The 12844-nt window shown below is 44.4% G+C and overlaps 1 protein-coding gene across 1 annotated transcript in view; it reads left to right on the top strand.

Moving 5' to 3' along the window:
* TRMT1L (tRNA methyltransferase 1 like) overlaps positions 1 to 12844 on the top strand; it is a 107048-nt gene that overhangs the window by 61896 nt on the left and 32308 nt on the right. The window contains exon 9 of the mRNA XM_069751901.1: positions 11148 to 11227. Within this exon, the coding sequence (XP_069608002.1) occupies positions 11148 to 11227 (80 nt within the window). The remainder of the gene's footprint in view (positions 1 to 11147; positions 11228 to 12844) is intronic.

Genomic DNA, 12844 nt, shown 5'->3' with positions numbered 1-12844 from the left:
CCAAGGTGTTGTGAGGAAAGAGCCGACCTTCTACACATGATGTGGTCGTGTTCTCGCCTTCAACCCTTTTGGATGAAAGTGCTCAATCTGATTCAAGAAGTGATGGGGATAAATATTGTGCGCAACCCGCTGACTTGCCTCCTGGGATGTATGGATGATATTGCTGCGGATGAATGTGGGAAACTGGCTATTGCAAGATTGCTATATCCTGCTAGGAAGCTTATTGCGATGCATTGGTTAGATGAAAAAGCACCAGTCAAAAAAGAGTTTGTGAATAAAATAAACGTTATTGTGCTCATGGAAAGGAATATATACATTAATAGAGGTCAACATACAAAATCTGGGGGGCGAGGCTATGTAGTGGAGCAGGAAGGACTGGCTGGAGCTCCTAAAATCCTGATTAAAACCCCGCAATTAACTTACCTTAGTGGATCTCCAAGGGTGTCGCTGAGCTCCCCTGGTCACCTGGGAACGTCTGCCTCCAGAGGAGGCAAGAAGTACGGCTCCGGTCGGGCGCGGTCCCGGAGAAATCTCAGGTGGAGGACGGCGTTTGCAGGAGGCGGCGACCATTTTCTTTACAGAGCGCCCTGACAGTGAAGGACACGAAGTGGGGCAGTGAGAGATTGCTGGTCAGTACTTGGAACTCCTGGAGGTACGAGAGGGGGATCGCGCAGCGTGTGCCCTGAGAGACGGGCCCCATTGTTCTCCCTCATTAATTGCATATAATGCCGGCCGGCCCTGGCGTTCGCATCAACATTGGTGCTGCTCCCACCACCTGAACCGGGGCTGAATTGACTTGGTGATCAAGTTCAATATTTTTACACTGGGACAGCTGTAGTACTGCTAAGGCTGGTTTCACATTTGCGTTTTTTGGTGCTGCGTTTTAGCGCATAAAAAGCATGCGTTTTTTTCTTATATTTAACAAAAACGCAGGCGTTTTTTTTTTTTATGCGTTTTGCCGTGTTTGACGACGCATGCGTCGTTTGTATGCTTGCGTTTTGTTGCAGAAATGAGAGGCGTTTTTTGCCGCAAAAAAAACGTATTGCTGTCTATGTAAACGCATGCGTTTTTAAGCACATGCGTTTGGTTGCGTTTTTAAACGCATGCGTTTCCATAGAAAAAAACAAGTCTACACACTGATAAGCCACCCCCCACCATCAAGGTGATAAAGGGATCCAAACCCTAACCCCCCACCATCAAGGTGATAAAGGGATCCTAACCCTAACCCCCCACCATCAAGGTGATAAAGGGATCCTAACCCTAACCCCCCACCATCAAGGTGATAAAGGGATCCTAACCCTAACCCCCCACCATCAATGTGATAAAGAAACCCTAACCCTAGGGATCCAAACCCTAACCCCCCACCATCATGGTGATAAAGGGATCCTAACCCTAGGGATCCAAACCCTAACCCCCCACCATCAAGGTGATAAAGGGATCCAAACCCTAACCCTAGGGATCCAAACCCTAACCCTAGGGATCCAAACCCTAACCCTAGCTATTTCTATTTATAGTGGGTTTTCTAGTTGATTTTGATGATTGGCAGCTGTCACACACTTCTCATCATGCGTTTCAAAAACGCAAACGCAGGAAAAAACGCATTTAAACGCGTCAAAACGCCGCGTTTTTTTACCGCATACGAAAACGCATGCGTCTAAAAAACGCAGCGTTTGCACGCGTTTACATGCGTTTTTTTCACCACCTGCGTTTGCGTTTTTAACCGCAAATGTGAAACTAGCCTAAGAGGATGAGACTGCAGTGAATAGAACAGAATAAGGAGCTGTGCAAGTTGCACTCTAGGCTGAGCTCTCCTGGCTCCTGTTCTTGCTTCCCTGGTCCCTCTTCTGATCCCCTGAGGCCGCATCTGCAACTATTGTATCAAATTACTGAGGCTGTAGTGTACTACCTTCTCTCTTGCAAAGAGTTTGCCAATCTGCTTACACTGTTGTTTAGTGGGGTACTGAAGGAGTAATACCAGCCCTTTACTGACAAGATATTTGTCCTGTTTTCTAAACATTAACCATGCACTGTACAGAAACTACAAGTGCAACTGACAACTTAAAAAAAATATACACGATCTGACACCCATGATTCCCCACGTTCTCACAAAGACAATTCATCTGGGGTCAAAACTACAGGCCAGCAGCCGAAAAATCATGCCGGCTTCCACAAGCGACCTTCAACCTGGTAAATTGACCTCCAGCATTGTATTATTATTGTTATATTTTACTCTGACTGTAACTCTTGGTATATTCTTTCTGTATATTGTAATTATCTAGTGTGTCCTTAAGGCAATTAAACCATAAATTAATTTTGGGCTGATCCTTTTATTCTGATTGCGAATCTTAGAATACCCGGCGTGGGTAAAAGGGAAGTCTCCCTGGCGGCCATTTGCTCTAGATGTAGTTCCCTTATTGGCCTGAGAGGCACAGGGGGCGCCAGAGAGCTGTGCTTGTGTAGTTACGTCACAGATTGGTGACGTGGGAGGAACTGGTTTTCTTCACATGATTCCCATGCCTCAGATAGTGATGAGGGTGAGGATCGGGAGGATCTGACCTTGAAGCAGGCATCTGAGCAGCTGATGCAAGCGATATCTTTAACTAGGACATCCCTGACTGGGAAGTACATTCTGAGGTGGGGCGCCTCCGACAAGATATGCAATCTGAGTGGTCGGATTACGGAAGTTGAATCACAGGTGTCTCGCCTATGGAGGCTAAACTGACAAAAGTCTCTGGATCGATAAATGCTTGGAAGCAAAAGGCGGACGATCTAGAGAACAGATTACGTCGGAATAATATTTGCATCATTGGGCTACCAGAACGTTTGGAAGGTCAACGACCTGAACAATTTTTGGAGCAATGATTTTTGGTTTCATATATATATTGCGCCAATGCACTTTTGAAATTTAGGACCAAATCGATATCTCTGTAAACATGCAGATAGGAAAGGCCATTCGAGGGAGTCAAATGCCTTAGCCGCGTCCAGCTAGGCCATGGCCCATTTATTCTCCAATTCCAATGTACTATACTGAGCTATTGATTGATATCTCCTGATATTGATAAGAAGTACTCCTAGCTCCTAGCGCACCGGTGTCCCCGCTTGATCAGGACACCGGCACTCGGTGCCCAGCGATAAACCTTTATGGAGCAGCATATGGGGCATATTATGCTATGGAGCATCTTATGGGGCCATCAACCTTTATGGAGCAGCATATGGGGCATATTATGCTATGGAGCATCTTATGGGGCCATCAACCTTTATGGAGCAGCATATGGACCATGTTATGCTATGGAGCATCTTATGGGGCCATCAACCTTTATGGAACAGCTTGTCATCCACAGCTATCTCTTCCACGTACCCCAGCACGCACACCAATCTCGGACACGACCATAACATATGAAACATTCCAGCACTATCATTCCTACATCTAGGGCATTCCAAGTCAGATCTCAGCCCAGCTCTATATTATTATTATTATTATTATTTATTTATTTATATAGCACCATTAATTCCATGGTGCTGTACATGAGAAAGGGGTTACATACAGAGTTACAGATATCGTTTACAGTAAACAGGTTTACAGTGACAGACTGGTACAGAGGGGAGAGGACCCTGTCCTTGAGGACTTACATTCTATGGGATAGTGGGGAAGAGACAGAAGGTAGGGGTGAGGCGGCGGCTCTGGCGGCGGCATGGTTATTGTAGGCTTTCCTGAAGAGATGGGTTTTCAGGTTCCATCTGAAGGATCTGAGGGTGGTGGATAATCGGACGTGTTGAGGCATGGAATTCCAGAGGATGGGGGATATTTGGGAGAAATCTTGGAGGCGGTTGTGTGAAGAACGAATAAGTGTGGAGGAGAGTAGGAGGTCTTGGGAGGATTGAAGATTACGTGAGGGATGATATTGGGAGATTAGTTCAGATATAGGGAGGGGACAGGTTGTGGATGGCTTTGTAGATCAGTGTTAGTAGTTTGAACTGGATTCGTTGGGGAATTGGGAGCCAGTGGAGGGATTTGCAGAGGGGAGAAACAGGGGAGGAGAGAGGTGGATTAGCCGGGCAGCAGAGTTGAGGACAGACTGGATATATATACAGGACATCCGGGGATCTATACATTCTGTGTACAATATAAATATTCAGTGATAGTTTCGGTATCCATTCTAATACAGATTCCCACGTTTCATCCTCTAAATTACCCAGCTCTCTTTCCCATTTAGCCCTCGCGTCAGATATCCCAATAGGTGAGTGTGAAGTAGATCCTTATATAAAGATGAAATGGCTCCACTAGTTGTCCACACTCCACAGATGTATTCTAATACTAAGTCGTTTTGAATTTGGAAACCATCCCCCTCATTCTGGGCCATAAACGCATGCCGTACTTGTGCATAGTGGAACGCCCCATATATCCTAAGACCATATTCTGACTGTAGCTGGGAAAAGGATTTCATCTCCCGTTGCTCTAAAGTCTGACCGGCATACCGGATCCCCCTGGCTTGCCATTCTGGTATATGTCCCATCGCCAAAAACTCCAGTAGATTATTATTAAACTACAGCGGAGACAACCTGGTCAGACAAGTAACCCCGCAAATTTGTTTAACTCTCCCCCATACTTTATATATCAGAAATAATGTTTGGTATTTCTTCCCCAGTATCCCTAGGGATCCATCTTCCAGACACTGTACCGCCGGACTTCTCTTCACCACCCTTTCTATCAAAAGTTGTGCTACATTGGAAGACGACTCATGACATTGGGCTGTCACGAAATATATTTCAGGGTTAGCCAAGCCTCCCGCGTCTTTAGGGCGTTGAAGCATCTCCAATTTAATTCGCCGGTGTTACCTCCCCCACACCAGGCCTCTAAATAAAGAGTTTTACACGTGGTATCCAGATAGGTGAGTTATGGAGAACATACAGTATCTTAGGCATCAGAATCATCTTAATGAAATTAATTCGGCCTACAACAGATAAATGCAACTTAGACCAAGCCTCTACCTTTGCCTTAAGAGTTCCCAGCACCGGCGTAAGATTCGTATGCAAGTAATTCGTGATCGGCAAAGAGATTAGTATCCCCAAGTATTTGAATTGATCTCCAACTTAAAGTCTACCCCCTTCCATAGAATCTCCCAACTCACCCCCTGCATCATCCACCATAAACAGAGTTGACTTCTTGCAATTTATTTTAAGCCCCGACAAAGCACCAAATCCCTCGATGAGCTGAATTGCATTACTCAATGAATCATGTGCATCACTCAAGAACAGCAGTATATCATCCGCATAAAGTGCTATCTTTTCCTCTATCGATCCATATTTAAACCCAGAGACCTCAGCGGACTGTTGGATGCTGGCGGCCAGCGGCTCCACGGCTAAAGCAAACAAGAGGGGAGAGCGGACACCCCTGTTTTGTCCCTCTATGTAGCCTTATCGTATGAGAAAGCTCCCCATTCACTCTCACCCTAGCTGATGGTTGCGCATACAATAGCTGAAACCAGGACACAAATTGTGGGCAAAAGCATTGCAATACCTGCCACAAGTATCCCCATTCCACACTGTCGAATGCCTTATGGGCATCTAAAGAAGCAATAACTCTATGCCCACCGTTATCAGCCCCAATTGTAAATTCAAAGAAAGCCTTCTAAGATTGACTGCCGTGGACCTGTCTGGCATAAAGCCAGACTGATGTGGATGAATCAACTTAGAAATAACACCCGACAATCGGGATGCCAACACCCCAGCCAGAAGTTTAACATCTATTGTGAGCAAAGAAATCGGGCGATATGATTCAGGCAGTCGTAGATCTTTATCTTCCTTTTGGATTACAACTATTATGGCCTCCCTCGTGGAGGCTGGAAGAATCCCCCCCCATTCCTAGCCTCCTCTAAAACTACTCGTAATCTGGGTAGCAACACCTCCTCCATCTCCATATAAATTTCAGCTTACAATCCATCTGCTCCTGGGGCCTTACCTCTTGCCATGGCTCTTAAAGCACGACTTAGTTCTTCGTCCGTGATGGGTCCCTCCAAACTTTCCCTATCCTCCTCACTCAGTCTAGGTAAGACAATACCTTCTAGAAATGCCATGTTGTCAGTCCCCGATGGGTCTACACCAGAGGAGTACGGATCCGTGTAGAAGTCCGTAAAGACCCTTAAAATCTCATGTCTCCGACACTTTTATACCGTTAACAGGCTCTAGTGAATGTACGAATGGTGTACCCCTCTGGGCCGACGCCACCAGCGAGAGCATATGCCCCACTACCTCCCCCTCCTGGTAAAAGGCTCATCGTTGGAACTCTCTCTTCCTCCCTGCCCTTTCCAAAAGAATTTTATCCATATTATTCTGGGCTTCTCTTAACCGTTTCCCAGCCTCAGTGGTACCCAGTGTGGCCATCTCATCTTAAGCAGGTCTCAGCCTTTCCTTTGCGGCATTCTCCACCTGTTTTGATCGCCACTTACATCTACTGATGTCCCTGAACAGCAAACCTCTCAAATATGCCTTTGTCTCCCATATAGTGGGTATGTCCGAGCTGCTCTCGTTAATCTAAAAAAAAAACTCCTCCACCTCCCGCTGTATTCCCTCCAAACTCACACTATTCAGCCAGTTAGGGTGAAATTTCCACTCTCCCCTATGCTGTGCTTGTGTCCCCATTGGCCATAACTCCACCTCTATCGGATTATGATCGGCGATCGCCAGTGGCAAGTAACTCACTTCTCCCACAATAAAATCAAACCTATTGTTTCCGAGCACCATATCTATTCTGGATAAAGTATCATGAGCCGGTGAATAGCAAGAGTATCCCCTCTCCCCCACGTGTCGCACTCTCCACAAATCAGTCATACCGATCTCTCGAATATATGTTCCGAACGGCGTAATATGGCTTTCCAACCTGTTTTGTGTATTTTTTTTGTTTTTATCCCAGAAATCATCACAAATATTGTTGAGGTCTCCAATAATTAAAAGCGGCATCGGATCTCCCCGTCCAATCCATTCCAACACTTCTCTAAGTTTTTTACTCGAATAAGGGGGAGGAATGTACATAGCCACCACACACCTCAAAATACCAAATTCTGCATTTCACTACCACACATTGTCCATCCACATCAGCATACACCTTCAGCTCTTCATAGTGCACCCCTGCTGGGACCAATACCGATACGCCCCTTGAGTATGTAGAGAAGGTGGAATGATATGTTTTTTTTGCAGCCACCGCCTACACAAGACGTCCACCCTCTCACGAACCAATTGTCTCCAGCAGACATATCAGTGAGGCCCTCTGGTCTCGTGTGTATTGTAGCACCGCCGCTCATCTAGTTTTGTCCGCCAGGCCTCTAACGTTCCAACTCAGTATTTTAATACGGTCCCCCATCATGATGCAGAACAATCATCAAGAATATCCTACTCCTTAACCTGAGCTGACTAACCCCTCTCTCCCACTTTTTAAACTCCCACTCCCCCCAAGATAAAGCATTTTCCTCTCATCAAGAGTGGGGCTCCTTGGCCCGTTTGAAGCACTCTCATCTAGGTAACCTCCTCTAACTGGCTCCCGCGACTCTCAGAACCACATCTCTTTACATTCATTAACAGTACAGAACAAACAGTGAAGTAAAGAGTCCAAAAAAAAAAAAAACACATCGTTTGCAGTGCACCCTATTAACAATCCCCACCCCACCCCTTATTTTCCAGCACAACTCTAACTGGCGTAATAGTTAAACCCAGCCATATTCCAGTCCTCCAAAAGTGAAAGAGACACAAGTGTTAAATGGGTACAAGTAGCAACCCAGTTCTCTTATCCCAAACATCTTGGCAACAACAACATGTCTGTTCAGGATAATTAAGCTTGCGGCCGCGGGAGCTCTTTCCTCAGCGTCCGCTCACTTGGCTGTGCAGGACACGCCCCGGGGCCATCAACCTTTTATGGAGTGTCTTATGGGGGCCATCAACCTTTATGGAGCAGCATACGCGGCATATTATGCTATGGAGCGTCTTATCGGGGCCATCAACTTTTATGGAGCAGCATACGGGGCCATCAACATTTATGGAGCATTATATGGGGCATATTATGCTATGGAGCATCTTATGGGGCCATCAACCTTTATGGAGCAGCATATGGGGCATATTATGCTATGGAGCATATTATGGGGCCATCAACGTTTATGGAGCAGCATATAGGGCATATTATGCTATGGATCATCTTATGGGGCCATCAACTTTTATGGAGCATTATATGAGGTATATTATGCTATGGAGCATCTTATGGGGCCACCAACTTTTATGGAGCAGCATATGGGGCATATTATTCTACGGAGCATCTTATGGGGCCATCTTTAACCTTTGTGCAGCATTATATGGGCATATTTTAATATGGAGCCTTTTATGGGGCCATTATTAACCTTTGTACAGCATTATATGAGGCATATTTTTGTATGGAGCATCTTATGGGGCCCATCATGAACTGTATGGAGCGTTATATGGGGCTCCTGATTCAATATGGATATTCAAAAACATTTAACCTACTGATGTCTCAATCAGTTTTACTTTTATTGGTATCTATTTTTATTTTTTAAATTTAGCAGTAGCTGCTATATTTCCCACCCTAGGCTTATAGTTGAGTCAATAAGTTTTCCCAGTTTTTTTTGGCAAAATTAGGGGTCTTGGCTTATACTAAAGTATATAAATATTAGAATAAAAGCCGGCAATTTCCTACCATGCTCACGTTGACGTTAGAAAAGTGAAGTGAGTTCATTGGCTGTGGACTCCCAGGACCTGTCTGACAGCACAGCGAGCGGGAGAACTTTCTCACGCTCGAGGTGCGCTCAGACAGGGAATAGGAGTTCACAGGGAGATACTGAGTGCTCGGTGTCTCTGCTCGATGACAGGCTGTATGGTCGCATCATGCAACCATGCAGCCTGCCATTAAATGGAGCAGAGCAAGACCCTCCTGGGACAAATGGATTATCATCATCACTGCGGAAAGGTGAGAAATATTGTTGTTTTTTATTTTAACTCTTTTGCAGACAACTATGGCATTGGTGGAATTGGTGAGGTCGTAAGTATGGTTTAATTAAGATTTATTAAGTGTCTGTCATTCTTTCAATTAAAGGACTTGTTTCTGGGTGTGTGTTTTTATGCGATATGTCTATGGGGCTAGTAATGGGGGCGTATTGGCTACTCTCCATTACTAACCTCGGGGCTTGATGTCACCTGACAATACAAAGGTGACATCAACCTTCCCAACCATCACCACACTTGCCACCTCTACAGGGCAAGTGGGAAGAGCGAGGCTAAGTGCCAGAATTAGCACATCTTAGAGATGCTCCTTTTCTGTGGTGACTGAGAGCTGATGTTTTTAGCCTGTGTGGGGGTGGCTGTATCCATGGCCCCTTCCTATTCTATTAATATCAGCCCACAGCTGTCTGCATAGGCTTTGCTGGTTATTAATTATATGGTACCCTGTGTCATTTTTGGGGGATCCCTAGTTTTAATAGCCAATGAAGGCGAAGTATATAGTTGTGAGCGGATATTAATAGCCTGGGAACCTCCATGGGTATTACCCCCCTTACCATAATATAAACCTTGGCCCTTAGCTGTCGGCTTTCCCTCTGCTAGTTAAGAAAATTATGCGGGAGCCAACTCCTTTTTTTTCAGAAAAATTATCTTTTATTAATTAAATACATGTACAATGAACAATGAGCTATATACACACTGTACTAATTCTATATGTCACTTACATCTGTATAACTATCTATTTTAGGCCGGAGTTACTCAACGTATAAAAAATTGGTCCGATTTTTGATGGCCGAGAATCACACCAATGTTCTCCGTATTGTGATCCATGTGTAATCCGTTTGCAGTGCGATCTCCTCTCACCTACGATCCGTATGGCATCCTTATGCAATGCGATTTTAACATGAGATTTTACATACAGCAGTTCTCTGTTATTGACACATCGATTTAAAACAGTCTTCAAAACATATATATTAGATAGATTAAAAGCCAGCACATGATCTGCCGTGTACAGTATAGAATAGATATATACACATACAATAATGTGTGTAGATATAGATATAGATAATGATATAGATATTATAGATAATGATACAGATTATATATAGATATATTATATTATAGAGATAGATATATATCTATAATATAACACTGGGAGCGTCACTCTGTCCGAAGCCTCTGTCCTGCGTAGTCTGGACCCCACAGTGTGACACAGCCCAGGAGATTGCGGTATGTGTAAGCAGTGAACGCATACCGCGAACTCTCCGGCGCCTGCAGCTCTTCCTGTGTTCAGCGGTCACGTGGTACCGCTCATTAAAGTAATGAATATGGACGCATATGACGCTCTCGGGGTCCAGACGTGTGACTGTGCAAAATTTTGTGGCTGTAGCTGCGACGGTGCAGATTCCAATCCCGGACATACATACATACACACATGCGCACACACATTCAGCTTTATATCTAATATATAAAGCTGAATATGTGTGTGTGTAATATATATAATGTGTCGCTTGTCACACTGTGACTTTACTGTACGTGGCAGATGAATTGCCAGCCTTTCAAAGGATATTGGTGCATAAAAATCGGACAGCACTCCCATGGTCTGAGTGCTGTGATACTTTATTTTTTTTTTTCTCACATCCATAGGCTTGCATTAGCGAGTCTCAGTGCCAATCACAACCTGCTGTGATTTTTACACGCACATCGGATACGCCATGTGAGCTGCCCCATCGATTAATACTGAGCCAAGTGCTATGCGATGTTTTCTCGCATTGTACTCGGCTGTATTCTACGGTAGTGTGATGCCGGCCTTACACATATTGTCTTTAGCCCTGTTTACATTCACTTTAAGGGGTTTCCCTGGCTTGGAATGCAAGTCTGCAGTCACTTTAGGTGACTGCAGACTTTTGAATCCTTCCAGTGTTCATACAGCTCGTTTTCATGATTCTCCAGTACCGATGGGAAGAGTGGGCAGTCAGGTATTCGATTGACATGCATGTGGTCACATACCGCCTAGACGCTTTCGGCCCTGATCAATTCATTTGTTTTGTTAATAGCTCTTTTTAAGATGTGTGTTTGTATCTAGGCTAACAAAGACAAAAGTCAGTATATACTTTTTGTTTCAGGGCATAAGTGTCTGTGCTTTTTTGTAGGCAGCTGATATTTTGTGCTCTTGCTGTACTGGCTGAAGAGAGGAAACCATTAGAGTGTCTGGATGCCTTTAGCTCCACTGGTAATGTGTTTTTTTTATAGTTAAACTACTAGTGGTATTACTGCTTGCTTAAAAGTAATTTCATCCCCATCATTATTGATCCACCTGCCCAACCGCCAGCCAGCAGTAATTAATGGCCATGGTTTTTATGCACAGGATAGGAAAGCTGTCAGTTTATAAGGAGAGGTGGGTGAGGTGCAGCACATGAAGACTTCAGCAGTGTAAAAAAGAACCAAGGATTTTAAATATAAAGGGCTGCAAGGGAAAGGTGTATGCTGCCCTCAAAAAGCCATCATGTACCCAGGGACAGATTTCCTTTGACGATATCCTGTTATGCTGCCCAAACTGCCGGCATTAACCAGTGGCGGGCTGTATGATTGCAGCCATATTTTGTTTCTGACTTGCTCCATTGTTTCTGAGAAAATATACGTTAAAAATCCGACCAGAGAACTCCAGCTCCAACTCTGCTTCTCCCAGCCCCTAAAGGTGATTGACAGGTCTCACGTTGTGGAAGAGACTTGTCAATCACCTGCAGCGGTCCTGGGAAAAGCCATCCGGGGACAGTGCCTGAATAGCCTAGTCTCCGGCTATGGTCACTATCCAGGTCTTCAAAGGGAACCTGTCGGCAGGATTGTTCACAGTAACCTACAGTGTCAGGTCGGCACCATTATACTGATTACAATCATACCTTGGTTGATGAAATCCATCTTGTAGTTTAATCTTTATTTTCAGTTTTGAGTTAATGATTTGCTCGTGCTCCGAGGTGTCCTGTGGGGGTCTCCGTGTGGTGCTTTGCTTACATATTCATCTGTATGGCTTCTGACAGGTCTCTGATCCTCACTGACCTGCCCCCTAATTTACATAATTAATATTATATATATTGGAGAAAAAAAAATGTGGCGCCTGCACTGCATAATGATCGCATGTGTAATTTGCATTTAATTATTTTATTGGATGCTATAAATAAATTCATTAAAAAAAGCAAAACTCCTCCAAGATGGTGCCGCCAAAGTCTGCGCAGTAGCAGCTATCTGCGATCGCCTACAGATGCTACTACGCAGGTGCCAGCAGTGCCATCTTGGAGGAGACCTTTTTTTTCCAATATACATAATATTCATTATGTAAAATAGGGGGCAGGTCATTAGGAGCAGTTTCTATTATGAATACCTAATCAGAGCACCACATGAAGACCCCCCCCCCCCCCACAAGTCCCCCCCAGAGCACGGGCAGATTATTAACTCAAAACCGCAAATAAAGATTAGACAACAACCACTAGACGGATTTCATCACCCCAGGTATCATTGTAATCAGTATACAGACACTTAGTAATCCTTCATGTACTTTAATAAGTCAGTAATATGTGCACGCATACTAAATCTATCAGACACACAGATATTTGCACTAAGAGAGTACTTCCCCTTTTACGTATGGCACATAGATAAATATATTCCAATAAGTAAACAGTAATAATAAATATATGGAAATAAATCAAAGGGGAAATAACCAAATGCATGAAGGTAATAAAATCACTCATTAAACACCCGACGAGTGTTTCACCACTGCTTCATTACAGTAAACTATTTGCCTGTAATTTTCGTTAGTTAATAGGTGAAATCTGAGCGCAGCGGTTTTCGCTGC

Source organism: Ranitomeya imitator, chromosome 2 (genome assembly GCF_032444005.1).
Source record: "Ranitomeya imitator isolate aRanImi1 chromosome 2, aRanImi1.pri, whole genome shotgun sequence".
NCBI classification, from domain to species: Eukaryota; Metazoa; Chordata; class Amphibia; order Anura; family Dendrobatidae; genus Ranitomeya; species Ranitomeya imitator.
The sequence above is the reverse complement of the archived record's forward strand: the minus strand, read 5'-3'. Positions and strand labels throughout refer to the sequence as shown.